The sequence below is a fragment of the Hemitrygon akajei genome, chromosome 15 (genome assembly GCF_048418815.1).
Source record: "Hemitrygon akajei chromosome 15, sHemAka1.3, whole genome shotgun sequence".
NCBI classification, from domain to species: Eukaryota; Metazoa; Chordata; class Chondrichthyes; order Myliobatiformes; family Dasyatidae; genus Hemitrygon; species Hemitrygon akajei.
The window spans coordinates 59104257-59120130 of NC_133138.1; the positions used below are offsets into that span (position 1 = coordinate 59104257).

The 15874-nt window shown below is 38.6% G+C and overlaps 1 protein-coding gene and 2 pseudogenes across 7 annotated transcripts in view; 1 reads left to right on the forward strand and 2 right to left on the reverse strand.

The window, feature by feature from the left end:
* The window catches only part of arhgef37 (Rho guanine nucleotide exchange factor (GEF) 37), a 184815-nt gene that overhangs the window by 61661 nt on the left and 107280 nt on the right, over positions 1 to 15874 (forward strand). For 3 of the 7 annotated variants that reach the window (XR_012101618.1, XM_073067638.1, XM_073067642.1), the window contains exons 2-3: positions 13249 to 13433; positions 13629 to 13805. Coding sequence is in view for 1 of the 7 variants with exons in the window: in XM_073067638.1 (XP_072923739.1) it covers positions 13779 to 13805 (27 nt within the window). In the remaining 6 variants the exon portion in view is untranslated. Of the gene's footprint in view, positions 1 to 13248; positions 13434 to 13628; positions 13806 to 13980; positions 14121 to 15874 lie in introns of those variants that run through there. The other 4 variants (XM_073067639.1, XM_073067641.1, XM_073067640.1 and 1 more) reach the window with 3 other exon arrangements.
* Positions 1292 to 2013, reverse strand: LOC140739070 (toll-like receptor 13; annotated as a pseudogene).
* LOC140739071 (uncharacterized) lies at positions 5623 to 8154 on the reverse strand (annotated as a pseudogene).

Genomic DNA, 15874 nt, shown 5'->3' on the forward strand with positions numbered 1-15874 from the left:
TCTTCTTACGAAGGGCTCAAAAGCTACAATTTCTCCTTATCCTTAATTACTTTTGTTTAATTCACAATTGAATTGCAAAATGACAAATACAGATATAAACCCTTGGATTTTAAATATTAGTTGCCAATTAATGTTTCTATTAATTGACAACAATAACTAAAATCATTGAAATCTAAATGGTCAGTTAAACACAAATGACAACATCTGTAACATATTCAATGTGAATATTTCTATAGAATAATAAACCAATTGTGCTACATAGTTTGTACTTTCAGTTTTGCACTGAGTGTGAAGATGTAGTGTAGCCTGAATAGAATTAAATCAAAGATAGATTAATAGAGCAGGATATGCCATAAGTTGTTTAATTTTACACTGCCTCCAATTCAACTGTAGCTAGTGCAAATTCATTTATAAACATCCCAGAAGCAGTCATATATGAATTAAATATTAACCAATATTGAACTAGTAGTAGCTTTGTGCAGTTTTATTAACAGTTTTCTGTAGTCAGACAACAACATGATATTGACAGGGTTATTTGAAACTGGCCACTCTACATCTCTCTCAATTGATATTCATCTTACACTAATATCTATTATCCTATGATAGAATTCTAAGATTGGAAGTTTGAGGTGGCTTGGTATGTCACCAAAAACTCAAGCAAATTTTGACAGATATACCATGGAGAACATTCTGACTGGTTGCATCACTGTGTCTGGTATGGAGAGGCCACTATACAGGATTAGGGAAAAGCTGCAGAAAGTTGGAAGTTCAGCCATTTCCATCATGGGGTTTGCCCCCCCCCCCACCCCCGCCATTGAGAACATCTTCAAAATGCAATGTCTCAAGAAGGCAGCATTCATCATTAAGGATCCCCATCACCCAAGACATGCTCTCTTTTCATTGCTACCACTGAGGAGGTGGTACAGATGCATAAAGACACACTCTCAGCATTTTAGGAACAGCTTCTTCCCCTCCGCCATCATATTTTTGAATGGACAACAAACCTATGTACATTAAATGACTTTTTTTGCACCACATAATTATATTACAATAAGAAATGTGTGTGTGTGTGCACGTATTATGTGTTTTTATTATATATTGTACTGTGCTGCTGCAAAACAACAAGACTCATGACATATGCCAGTGACAGTCAAAAAAAAACAGATAATACCTCATGCAAGTTACTTTGGTTAGAGAATTAATTATGTGCAGAGGTGACTGACATGAAATCTTAATCAAACCCTGAAAGGACATGGCTTTTTTTCTTCTTCTCCATTACTGGTGTTAAATGCTACGTGGAGTTTGTGCCCAAGCAGAACAGCCACTTCTGGATGTTGAAGCCACTACAAATCCAGTATGTCGTCTTTTTCATGATTTTTCTCATTCTATGATCATGGGAAAGGACACCTAAGGGTATATCTTCCAAAAAGATTAGGATCAGTACATCTTCCTTCTCATCAAAAAGCTGAAAAATTGCCACTTGAATTTCTTTCGAACACCATTCACTTTCCAAAAGTTTGCAACTTACTAGACAGATTGTTTCCCTACTCAAGTAAGTAGTAATAAGTAAGCAACAATGTTATTAATGATTGAATTCCCAGGTTCTAAATCACAATGGTAGAGACATAATTTACATCCATTTTGCCTTTCCAGATTTGGCAACCGTTGGCTTAATACACATTGTTTATCATGGGTGTTACACGAAACAAAGACATCATACATTTATCATCCACCTTGTAATCCCTTATGACTTTTGTCATAAATGATTGCTAACAATAGGTAGTATGTGTACACAACATGCCATCACCAAATATGATAGCTGAAACTTGCTATTATGGCTGTTATAACTGTAAATGATTAAATGTTGAGGGTAAAGAACAAAACAAGCATCCGAATTAAAAGTAATCAATTTTTCCACTTGAGATTGGGTGGGTGTGCACACCTGAAGCAATCAAAGTATTTCATTTGGGTTTTATTGTAGGAAAGAGACCAATTTAAAAACCAAGAGTTATGACACCCACACAGTCATGGGTTGTCTCTAAGATCCAAAAAAGTGAGTGTGTATATGCTTAATATAATTACCCATAGCTCTCAGAAGTTGCAAACTGGCTAGCATTAGACCAACTCTTTTAAGATGAAGTTCAATCAGGGCTGCAAATGCTGAACCAGACTGGGACCAATGGATTTGAAGGGACTATTGCCCAAGTCAAGAAATATTTGGTATATAATATAACTGAGGGCAATATTTCTTGCATAAAGTCCTTTCAAAGAATTTAAAGCTTCTAAGAAATTCAAAATAATTTTCTTTAGTCCAATTCTTGCCTGGCTGTGTATGGTGAGATGATACAAGAAGTAAACCAGCCTTGTCCGGCTTGTGTGAAGAAGCAGAGGAGAGATGGTTATTAAATTGTTGAAGTTCTGTCAAGCATTGAATCATGGCTGAAGGATGGTTGTAGTTGAATGTCCAAGGTTACACATTGTATCAGGGGGATAGGAAGCTAGACAGAGGGGGCGGCGTGGCTCTACTGGTAAAGAATGGCATCAAATCAGTAGAAGGATGTGACATAGGATTGGAAGATGTTGAATCCTTTTGGGTTGAGTTAAGAAACTGCAAGGGTTAAAGGATGTTGATGGCAGTTGTATACAGGCCTCCCAACAGTGGCTGAGAGATGGACCGCATGTTACAACAGGAAACAAAAAAGGCGAGTCAAAAAGGCAATGTTATGGTAGTCATGAGAAATTTTAAAATGCAGGTCGATATGAAAATCAGGCTGGTAATGGATTTCACGAGAGTGAGTTTGTTGAATGCCTAAGAGATAGCTTTTTAAGGCAGTTTGTCATTGAGCCTATTAGGGGATCAATTATACTGGTTTGGATGTTATGTGAAGAACCAGAGACCATTAAAAACTTAATGTCAAAAAACCCTTAGGAACCAGTGATCACAATATGATTGTGTTCAACTTGAAATTTGATAGTGAGAAAGTAAAGTCTGATGTAGCAGTATTTCAGTGGAATAAGGGAAATTACAATGGTATGAGTGGCCAAAGTAAATTGGAAGGAGATGCTGGCAGGGATGTCAGCAGAGCAGCAATGGTGTGTGTTTCTGGGAAAAATGAGGAAGGTGCAGGACATGTGTATTCCAAAAATGAAGAAATACTCAAATGGTAAAATAGTACAACCGTGGCTGACAAAGGAAGTCAAAACTATCGTAAAAGCAAAAGAAAGGGCATACAACAAAGCAAAAAATAGTGGGAAGCAGGAGGATTGGGAAGTTTTTAAAAACCTATGGACAGCAACTAAAAAAATCATTAGAAAGGAAAAGATGAAATATGAAAGCAAGCTAGCAAATAATATCAGTGGATAGTAAAAAAAAATCAAGTATGTTAAAAATAAAAGAAAAATGAGAATGGATATAGGATCATTAGAAAATGAGTCAGGAAAAATAATAACGAGGGACAAGGAGATGGCTGATGATCTAAATGAGTATTTTGCATCAGTAGTCACTGTGGAAGACACTAGCAGTATGCATGATGTTGTAGCGTGTGAGGAAAGAGAAGTGGGTGCAGTTACTGTTACAGGAGATAAGGTGCTGAAAAAGCTGGAAGACCAAAAAGTATATAAGTCACCCAGACCAGAGGAACTAGGGTTTTGAAAGAGGTAGCATAAGAGATTGTGGTGGCATTAGAAATAATCTTTCAAACATCATTGGACTCTGGCATTGTGCCAGAGGACTGGAAAAGTGCAAATGTCACTCCACTCTTTAAGAAAGGAGGAAGGCAGCAGGAAGGAAATTATAGACTAGTTAGCCTGACCTCAGTGGTTGGGAAGATGTTGGAGTCAATCGTTAAGGATGAAGTGATGGAGTACTTGGTGACACAGGACAAGATAGTACAAAGTCAGCATGGTTTCCTTCAGGGAAAAGCCTGATGGTCCTGTTGGAATTTTTTGAGGAGATTACAAGTAGGATAGATAAAGGGGATGCAGTGGATGGTGTATGTTCAGAAGGCCTTTGACAAGGTGCCACACATGAGGCTGCTTACCTAGTTAAGAGCCCATGGTATAACAGGAAAGTTACTAACATGGTTAGACCATTGGCTGATTGGTAGGAGGCAGCAAGTGGGAATAAAAGGATCCTTTCTGGTTGGCTGCCAGTGACTAGTGGTGTTTTGCAGGGGTTGTTGTTGGGACCACTTCTTTTTATGCTGTATATAAATGATTTAAATGATGGAATAGATGGCTTTGTTGCCAAGTTTGCAGATGATACGAAGATTGGTGGAGAGGCAGTTAGCGTTAGGGAAACAGGTAGGATGCAGAAGGACTTAGATTAGGAGAATGGGGAAGAAAGTTGCCAATGAAATACAATGTTGGAAAATGCATGGTCATGCAATAAATGTGCAAACTATTTTCTAAACGGGGAGAAAATCTAAAAATCTGAGATGCATATGGACTTCGTAGTCTTTGTTCAGAACACTCTGAAGGTTAACTTGCAGGTTGAGTCAGTGGCGAGGAAGGCAAATGCCACGTTAGTATACAAGAGAATACAAGAGCAAGGATGTGATGCTGAGGCTTAATGAGGCACTGATGAGGCCTCACCTTGAGTATTGTGAACAGTTTTGGGCCCCTCATCATAGAAAAGATGTGCTGGCATTGGAGAGGGTCCAGAGGTGGTTTACACGGATGATTCCAGGAATGAAAGGGTTATCATACGTGAAACGTTTGATGACTCTGTGTCTGTATTTACTGGAATTCAGAAGGATGAGGGGGGATCTCATTGAAACCTATCAAATGTTGAAAGGACTAGACAGGGTAGATGTGGAAAGGTGGGAGAGTCTAGGACAAGAGGGCACAGCCTCAGGATAGAGGGGCATCCATTCAAAACAGAAATGCTTAGAAATTTCTTCAGCCAGAAGGTGGTGAATTTGTGGAATTTGTTACCACAGGCATCTGTGGAGGCCAGGTGGTTGGGTATATTTAAAACAAAAATTGATAGTTTCTTGATTGGACACAGCTTCAAAAGTTAAGGAGAGAAGGCCGGGGAGTGAGGCTGAGGAGAGGGAAAAAAAATCAGCCATGATTGAATGGTGCAGCAGACTTGATGGGCCAAATGGCCTAATTCTGCTCCTTTGTCTTATGACTAAGCAATTGCTGTGGATATAAACTAGATAAGTGGGTGGGCTGTGGGATAGCTTTTCAGATTCACCAGATTTGCTAGACAGGTACTGATCTGTTTGAACAAACAGTCAGATTCAGCCTTTAGCTGCTGGAAATTCCAAGACTTACAAAAAGGATCAGCCATGATTGAATGGCAGAGCAGACTCCATGGGCCAGATGGCTTGAGTTTGCTTCAAATTAGATACCCTGTGAAAATTTCCCTCATTCAGATTGGAAATCTGATTATCAATCAAGCTAAGGTGCTGTAGATTCTGCAGACGGCTGAATACTGATTCTCAATAGAATTCAGTTTCTTGTATCTGAGATTAAGAATGTACAACCTCTTCAAATCTGAATGGAAGTCTGCCTTTGGAACAGATCATTGTTCCCTAACCATAGTTCCCTTAATTGAGAAGGCAAAAATGTGAAAATGAATGTGAGGTGTTTAATATGTTCAGTAATAAATCCGATTTAAGGCACAAGGAAAACACGTTGATATTTAAAGCTCAAGCTATTTCTTCTCAGATATAGAACTGTTAAATTCTTATATAAATTGCAGACTTCCAGTAGGAGGGGATCTGTGGTCTTCAATTGCAAGTTATTTAGTTGAATATGTTTCAGTGGGCGCCTGTTACATTTGTAAGGAGTGCCAATACCCTGTGATTGTTCATGAATCTCCCTTAAAGCAAACCTTTTACCCCGTCTAAAAACAATGTATCTTCTACGTGCGATTCCTCAGCCTTTACACATGAAAGATCGACGGAGACGAGGTTGGTAAGAATTGTCGATGTTGCATTGAAGACGGAATCCAGATCCTTCGGTTGTCGGTACACGAGAAATACTCTGCGTGGCAAAATCATTCTCTTAAATGTAGGTTTTCCAAACCTACAGCGTTAAATATATGGCTTCCTTCTGCCATTTGATACAACCTGCTGGAGGTTAAGTTAATCGTTAACCTGCAAGTTAATTTACACTAAGCTGGCAAACGTTTCAGCATCAACAATAACATTACTGTTCAGTAAGAGAACGGTGAGTTTCCTAAACCATCTAACATGTGCCGTGATACTAATGTCGGTTATTGTAGCCGAGATTCAAGTTCAAATGTCTCCTGTGCAATATTACTAATACTGTTCTTTGACATATTAAATACTTGCAGTTGCATTACGCGCTTGAAGCTAGCTTTGTGCAGAGTCACTATTCCGTTTTCAGATAAATCCAGGTTTTATATACTTTTCGGAATCTACTTTGGGACATTCATCTTGTCACATAATACTTTCACATTCGTGCGTACTTGGCAACCGTGAAGCGAGAAACTTGTTACCCGCTGTTCTAAATAGTGACTTAAAAGAAGCTAAACCTAGTTTAAGATTTTTTAAATGCACGGTTATTGCTGAAGAGCGAAGGAAGAATTTCTAATGGACTTCGGCATTTGGAAGGAAACTACACCCAACTTTTCCAATTTGTTAATGTTCCTTTCTGTCAAGTCTTATGTATTTATTGAATGAAGGAGATGTTGCAATTCGATTCAACACTCAACCGGTTATTGTTTGTAATTATAGGGAGCACAGAGAAAGCCTTAATATTAACATTAAAAAACACAATCTTGGTCAGTATCTCCGGAGTGAAGGTGATTTCCTTTAGTAAATTGTGCTCTGCCATGTATGAATTCTTTTAATATGGGGGAGCTGATAAATACCAGTTAATGCAAGTTCTTGACAAGGTAACAAGACTGATAACCATAGGAATTATTCTAACCATACACAGATACAAGATTTTCACATATAGTGTTTGCATAGACACAAATACACTCACTGCTCTGTGCCACATCCCGCTCTAGAAACCTAAAGATTTCTTTGGTTGGAGAGTGATGTGGTGTGCAGATTAAACTAATTTAAGAGCATCACTAGTATCTTGAACCATCCCGTGGATTTTGCTATTGAAGTTACAGGGAGAACATACAAACTCCACATAGCACCAGATTTGTAGATGCTATTTGTACATGTTCAAGCTCTTTGTTTTGGAGTGCAAGCTGTATTAGAGTAGTGACACTAATTGACCTAATTTTACTTACTAAAAATCTAATCACATTACCAGAATCAGAGCCAGGTTTATTATCACTGACATACATCATGAAATTTGTTGTTTGTGGTAGCACAATGCACATAAAACACTATAAATTACAAAGTAAATAAATAGTGCAAATGAAGTAGTGTTCATGGCTCTTAGACTATGTGCAGAAACCTGATGGCAGAGTGGAAGAAGCTGTCTTAAGTTGTTGAGTGTGGGTCTTAAGGCTTCTGTCCCTCTTCCCTTGTGCTAGTAATGAGAAGAAGGCATGTCTCAGAAGGTGAGGGTCCTCAGTGATGGATGCTGCCTTGAGGCTCCTCTTCTTGAACGTGTCCTCTATGGTGGTAGGTTTGTCCCATTATGGAGCTGGCTGAATTCACAACCCCCTGTTGCCTCTTTTGATTCTATACATTGGAGCCTCCACACCTGTCAGAATGGTCATCACCACATATTTGTAGAAATATGCAGGAGTATTTGGTGACATATCAAATATCTTCAAACTTCAAATGAAGTACATGATTGCATCAGTGTGATAGGCCTAGGGTAGATCCTCAGATGTGACACTCAGGAGCTTGAAGTTGATCCACTGCTGACTGCTCAGTGAGGACTGATGTGTATTCTCCTGACTTCACCTTCTTGAATCCACAATCAATTTCGTAGCCTCAACCAGCTGATCTATCTTACTCCTGTACTCCTCCTTGTCATGATCTTAGATTCAATTAACATTATTGTGTCATCAGCAAATTTATCGATGGTGTTTGAGCTGTGCTCAGCCATACAGTCATGAGAGTAGAGCAAAGGGGTAAGCACACATCCTTGCAGTGCACCTATGCTGAATGACAGCACGGAGTAGATGTTACTTCCAGTCCACTCTGACTGTGTGTTGAGGATCCAGTTGCAGAGGGAAGTACAGAGGCCCAGTTTGGAGCCAGACATTTTGCAAGGGTTCATTATGGATGTTTTGACGTTGGCCACTGAGACAGACATCAATGGGTCACTGAATGCTGTAGGAATTTGCAAAGCGATGGTGTTATTCTTTCTTTCAAAGCATACATAAAAGGCATTGAGCTCATCAGTGAGTGCTGCATCACTCCTATTTATGCTGTTAGGTTTCACTTAATAGGAAGTAATAGCATGTGAACTCTGGTACAGCTGTTGTGCATCCATTATATCTTTAATTACATATAAAATTCCTTTTTTGCCTTGTGTAGGTCATACCCCGCCTTGTAGGGGTCTGGATTGCTAATTTTGAACACCATAGATCTAACTCTCAGCAGACTGAATCTCCTGGCTCTTTCAGGGCTTCTGGTTTCAGAAAAATCAATATGTTTTTATAGGGAGGCACTCATCCATGCAGGTCTTGACAATGTAGGTGATGACTGTGACGTGTTTATTCAGATCTGAAGATAAATCCATGAATATGGTCCAGATGACTGATTCAACTCTCCTCTGTCTCTGTTTTATATGCTGGGAGAAGAAGTACAGTTGATCAAATTTGCCAAGCTACAAGAGGACATTAATGGTGGTATAATGTTGTGAATGTGCATTCTCTGCAGATGGTCAGCGGAAATAACTAGTTAGGTCAAACATATCCCCATCTTGGAGTCAAAGATGACATGGAATTATAGGATTGGAAGGGTGCAGAAGATGGCCATTTGGCTTATTATGTCCATGCTAGCTCTTCAGTTCTGCCTTCCCATCCTTTGTAGCCTTGCAAAGTACAAGACCATAAGATAAAAGAGTAGTATCAGGCCATTTGGCTGTTTGAGTCTGCTTTTGATTTAATCATGTTTGGTTTTTTTCCTACTTCTCACTGTTCCATTCTCCCATTTTTTTTCCCTCGTAACCCTTAACTCTCTCACCATTTAGTCTCTTAAATAACCCAATGACACCATGGTGATGAGTTCCACAGATTCACCACCCTTTGGCTGCAGAAGTTCTTCCACATCTCAGTTCTAAAGATACATCCATTTATTATGGAGCTGTGTCTTTGGATCCCAGACTTTCCTACTAATGAAAACATCCTCGCCATGTCCAGTCTGTACAGGCCTTTCAGTATTTGGTAGATTTCAATGAGATTCCTCCACCATTCTCCTGAACTCCATTGGGTACAGGTCTAACCATCAAATGCTCCTTAATACACCAGACTACTGGTCCAGATGGCCACAGTATGTGAAACTGTAGAGCTGTGTATCAGATACTGTGGTTAGCAGCACAGGGGTACCTCAGGGGAATGTCCTGTCCCCCTTCCTGTTCACTGTCTACACCTTTGATTTCAGATACAACTCTGAGTCCTGCCACCTGCAGAAATTTTCAGATGATTCAGCAGTTGTGGGCTGTATCAGCTGGGGTCAAGAGGCTAAGTACAGAAGAGTGGTGGACAACATTGCTGAGTGGTATAGGCTGAATCACCTGCAGCTCAACATCACTAAAATAAACGAGTTGGTGATGGACTTCAGGAAGGTGGAAACACCCTGTATTTCCATCTTCATCAATGGAGTGAATGTGGAAGTCATCTGCGACTACAATACCTGGGAAATCACCTGGACAATAAACTGGACTGGACAAAAAATACAGGGGCTCTGTACAAGAAGGGACAAAGCTGACTGTACTTCCTGAGGTGTCTCAGGTCATTCAATGTCTGCAGTACTATGCTTCCGATGTTCTACGACTCAGTGGTGGACAACATTCTACTCTACGCTGTAGTCTGCTGGGGCAGCAGGGTGAGAATAGTTGACGCCTAGAAGATCAATAAGCTTGTCAGGAAGGCTGGTTCTGTTCTGTGGGGTGGGACTGGATTCCCTGGTGTCTGAGAGAAGGATGCTGCAGAAGCTACGGAGCATTATGGACAATCCCTCTTGCCCCCTCCATGATAATCAGAGGAGCACCTTCAGTAACAGACTGATTCTACCTAGGTGCACCACTGAATGCCACAGGAGCTTGTTCCTCCCTGTGGCTCTAAGACTCTACAACTCTTCCTTAAGTATATAAGTGTACAGTTTAATTGCACATCTGTATTTTGCACTATTACTTTTTAATGCACATTTTGTATTTTTCGTACTTCAATGCTTACATTTTGTAAATTAAAGTATATATTTCTGACTGAGCAACCTTGCAACAATAATTCCCTTCTGGATAAATAAAGTTTTATATTAAGTTTTTTTATTCCCAGGATCATTCGTGTGAATTTCATCTGGACCCTCTCCAGGGTTAACATAACTTTCCTGAGACTGGGCCTCAAAATTGCTCACAATGTTCCAAGTGCAATTGGATCAATGTCTTATAAATACATAGCAGTACATCTTTGCTTTATATTCAAGTCCTCTTGAAATTAATGCTGACATTACATTTGCCTTTCTAACTACCAACTCAGTCTGCATGTTAACCTTAAGAGAGTCCTGTTAACTAGACTGTTGCAGCTCTGATTTCTGTATTCTCTCTCCATTTAGAAAGTAGTCTGCACCATATTCTTCCTACCAAAGTACATGACCTTAAACTTCTATATGTTGTATTCCATTTGCCACTTCTCATAAACCATCCAAATCCTTATGCAGACTCCCTGCCCACAATGCTGCCTGTCTCTCCACTTATTTTTGTATACCATCTCAAATCCTCCTTCATACTGTGTGAGGGAGAGTCAGAGATTTTGAGGTGTTGGTGCAAATGTTACACTCTTAATGAGGTTTTGAGAAGATTCTTGAATGTTTTCAATTATTCATCTTATGCTTGGAATAGCATAATTGTTTCAGGAGTCTAATTTTGTGATGCTATTTTGAGCATAACTAGAGCATTGGTGTGGGCAATATGGCCCAGAAGAGGACACTGACATAACTAATATCTCCCATAGATTTTACACAGACAGTATTGATGGTGTATTTCCAATGTCGTTAATACCTACTATAGATAGTCCCAGAAACATACAGAAATCAAGGATCACTGCAGGGTGGCAGATCGAGTTTTATGCTGGAATTGAAGTTTTGATTTTCATCCTTTTTTCTCAGATGCTCAGAGACTGTTTTGGCACAATGAAGGTGGAAGTGAGTTTCATCAGGTCTGCATTTACTGAATTGTGACATCTGAAATATCAGAAGTAATCCAGGTTTTCCAGGAGCGTACCATGGACTTTTATTGTTGAAAGCTAGTGTTGCACAGTGGAGATCAAATTGACAGAAGACTTTCGTTGATGCTGAGTACAAGACCCATATTCCTATGTGCTTGGTTGGCATTGATTTGCAGAATAGTTTGCACAATCATGCATATGCATGTGTTATCTATGTTACGCAGCTCAATGGCTGAGGGTGAAGGCAGTCTACATCTGGACAGGAAATGATATATGCTGAAGGTTTTCTTATTAATCTTGTAAATTGGTCCCATTCCCACTGAAAGCTTATTGGTAGTGAGGTACAGGATTGTGGAAGAAAGATTGAAAGAAGTTTTGCATGTAGTCTTGATAGACACAAGTCTACACTAAGTTGGGATGCTATGGTTAGAATAACAGATTGTATCCTATTATAAAGCAAATTGAGTATATAGATAAATTTCTGCTGACAGCCAAACTTAATGACGATGCAGCATAGCATTTCTTGATTGAAGATTTCAAGGGCTTTAGTGAGTAGAAATGTATCGTGTTTGATGATGTTTCCTGCATTTCTCTTGCTTGTTGAAGTGTGTGTGTGTGTGTGTTCAATCTGTTTTTTCAGTTGGATAACTGTGTTTATGTAAAATTAACATACAAATGTACAAATTAGAAGCAAGAGTAGGCTACTTTTTTCTTGTCTATTTTATGATGTAATAAAATCCAATTGTAAACTTAACTTTGCACTCCCACATATTTGTGGTAAACTTTCACTCATTGCTCTGTTCTAACACAATCTATAAATATTCAGATCCTTTCCTTCCACTGCCAAACAAGGAAACAAGGGATGAAATATGGTCGGGTAAATGTAAGGATGACAGGGATCACAGGTGTTGAAATAGTTGCTTAAAAGTTGGTAGTCTTGGAATTTGCAAAAAAAATTATAAATATGGAAATTGACAGAAAAAGATTTAAAATATACAGGTGCACCATGAAGGGTGAGGTATATGACACAAGAGAGATATCATCTAAAGTTCAGTATGGACAACAGTACTGTAAACTGGAATATAAAGTACAAGATGCACATCAAGGATATACAGTACAAGGTTATGCAAAATATGCAATTATAATGTACCATCTCATCATCAAGCTCATTGGGAAATTAAGATGTAGGGTGAATGCAAAGAGACTGCAGTAATATTGATAGCTCAAGAGATTGGGCAAGAAGAAAGCCTGTGGATTAGAATAAGCAGAAAAATAAGGAAAAGTGTTTTCTTATACGTATTTTTAATGAAGTAGAAAATGTTGAAATTGGTAGCAATCTGTCTGGCTTTATATACAAGTTATGGAAGAATACACACAACTGTAGCAAGCTATTGTGAAATCAATTATATTCTATATAAAGAGGTATTTGAATATAAGATGTTTTACTGTGAAAATGAGGAGATATGGTGAGAGGATATCTGGTTTGCTGTATATAATTTACGTCCTGAGATAAGAATGTACTCTCTTTGAAATCATTGCACTAATAGTTCATTAAACATGATTCCAAGAAATGTCAACTGTGTTATAAAGAGGAACAGAGTAAATCAGAACAACATCCTGTGGTTTAGAAGTATGAGATATTACCATATACAAAACTTACAATGGGTTGGGAGAAAGTTTCCCTGATTGAGGAATTGGATTTAGTGGTCAGACTCTCAGAAGAGTAGTTGAACATATGTGATTGAGATGAAGAACAATATCTTTATTTTAATGATGCTGAATCTTTGGATTTCTTACTCAAATAGCTATGAATGTACGACCAAAAGTTATATTTAACACTGAGCATGACAGATTTTTGAATACAAAGTGAAGCTGGGTTTATGGAAAATATAACTGAAGATTGAATTGAGATGAATATAGGGGCCAGGCTTGAAGGGCTGAAGATCTTATTCTTGCTTCTCCTTTTTCAGTTCTTGCTATTGACCACTCATGCAAGGCTAAGTACAGAAATCTGGAAGCTGGCTTTCAGCTACACTTTGCTTCCTCTAACATTAATGCCACACCAATGGACTTGGTGCTGGAACTCAGACACATGAATCTGCAGTTCTAATATGCGGACTACCAGCTACCTGCTTCCATACAGAAGGAAGTATTCGTGAGTATTATTTAATAAGTGCATATTTTTAACAACTTGAAGTAAGATCTAATTATTATTTCGCAACATTCTAAATGTTTTTTTTTTGCAAGTGTCGAGTCTCATTTCCTGGTAGGATGTTTCAAAATACAGTAAAATCTTTAGATCTTCCTAATGAGTGTCCACTTCTACGATCATTCCGTTCTGTCACCTTAGTTATTTCACAGAGATCGCAGTGAAATTTCTGTTGTGAATGCCATTCTCTCTGTGCCTTTTGGAGAATGAAGGGAAGAAGAGGGCATGAGTGCAAAATGCTGGAGAAACTGAGCCGGTCAGGCTATTTCTATGGAGAGGAATGAATAGTAAATGTTTTGTGACAAGATCCTTTATCAGGTTTGTGTAATGTCTAATGTTTGTGTAACAAATCAATAAGATAGAACTTGAGTCCCTTACTTTTGGACCAGAATATGTAATGTAAGATATCAGCTCAATAATATATTCAAATGACGTTTCAGGTAACTTGAAAAAAACCTGTTAAGCAACATAGCTTGCTAAAAGAATGTAGTATTTAAAATGGTTGTCACTCTAAAAGTGGTTTCAATTTGTTGAAATGCTTGAAGTGTTCATCCAAAGCTTGTTATTAACTGTAAAAAGCAAGCACAAGATATACAGTATCTGCTCTGGTGAAATCAAATTTCGATCATAACGGTAAGATATTTTTGTCACTACGTTTTGTGTGAGCCTGACAACTCTATGCAATTGATAACTTGTTTTTTCTAATATAGTATTACTGCTGCCATAATGGATTTAACAAATATATGTTTTATATACATGTTAGATTCTTCTTGAAAGAATGAAATGGCCAACAGATTGTTTGCACATTTCGTGAGCCCTCTAGTAACTTGAAACTATTCATAGGTCACTCTATCTTTCAAAGTCTGCCTTAGTTGTTTCTCTGCAATCTCTGGAAAAATGCCTGTAAAATCCGAATCAGACTATTCTGTTTAAACACCTCTGGGCGGCGGGGGCCTTCTTAAAAACTTCCAATTGTTTCATCATTCACTTTTTTAATGTGTGGTATGCTAAACATTTGTGAAGGCAGCCTACTTCCAGGCTCCTTTCTATATTGTGTGTATGTGTGTGCTGCTTGTTTGTCCGTGGTTATGGTTGCCCAAGAACAGAAAAACGGCTGATTAAGAGAATACCTAACTTAAATTCTGTCTGATGCTACATGGGCTCAGTTCACCATAGTGCTGCATTAGCTGTCATACTTATTTCAAATCAGAGCATTTGTTGCTTCAAGAAGCATTTTGACTATACGATCAATGATTTTTCTAGAGTTCATGATTGTCAATTGATAACTTTGATTTCATTTTAAAGGTGATAATCTGGACTTTTTAATTGGTTACACGTAAAGTGACCATATTTTGGTCACCTTTTCAAATGGATTAGAATCATAACCTACTTTACTAAAACTATAGATGCTATCAAGTTCTGAGTTAGTAGTTCAGGTTTCAAGCTCCATTGTAGTGTGCTGAAATCTAAGCTAACATTTCAGTAAATTACTGACGGAGTGCTGCATAGTTAAATCTGCCATTTCAAAGGGATGTTAAGCTACAGTCTTGCATGTGTCCGCAAGTGAATATAAAAAGATCCAAGATACTGTTTTGATCAGCAGGGGGTTTTCTGAATTTGTGATCATTGTTTATCCCATAACTAAAAAGATATATTGCCAAAGCAGTCAGGAGCAAGTTTTCCACTCTCCTGAGATTCTTGTCACTTGCACCCTACACCAGGTTGTTTCTTGTAGTGTGGTTCAGAGCTGAGTCTCACACGGGATAGTGATGCACAGTGGCTCTCGAGGGATGGGGCTGACATGAACAGAATAACTTTGATGGCCAGCACTGTACTTTACAAAACCTCGACTATTTGTGAACACCTTTGATATTCAAACATGATCAAAACTACTGCAGACCTCCTCAAAAGAAAGTTAAAAGGTAAACACACGCTTAAATTAAATATTTAGATTGATCTAATCATGGACATCATTGTTGAGCAGTTCAAATTTTTAATCTAAGCCTCATCTCTCTATTTCATCTCCTTTGTGCCTTCATCCAAGTGGAATTTTGAGGAACTGAATGAGGGATAATATGTGGTATGAAATACACGTGGAGTCAAATAATGCACAGACAGACAATTTGGCCTATTATGTTCATGCTGATCATCAAGCACAAATTCATAATAGTTTCATTTATCAGCACTTGGTTTGTAGCCTTCTAACCTTGTCAATAGACAATAGACAGTAGGTGCAGGAGTAGGCCATTCGGCCCTTCTAGCCAGCACCGCCATTCACTGTGATCATGGCTGATCGTACACAATCAGTACCCTGTTTCTGCCCTCTCCCCATATCCCTTGACCCCGCTATCTATAAGAGCTCTATCTAACTCTCTCTTGAATGCATC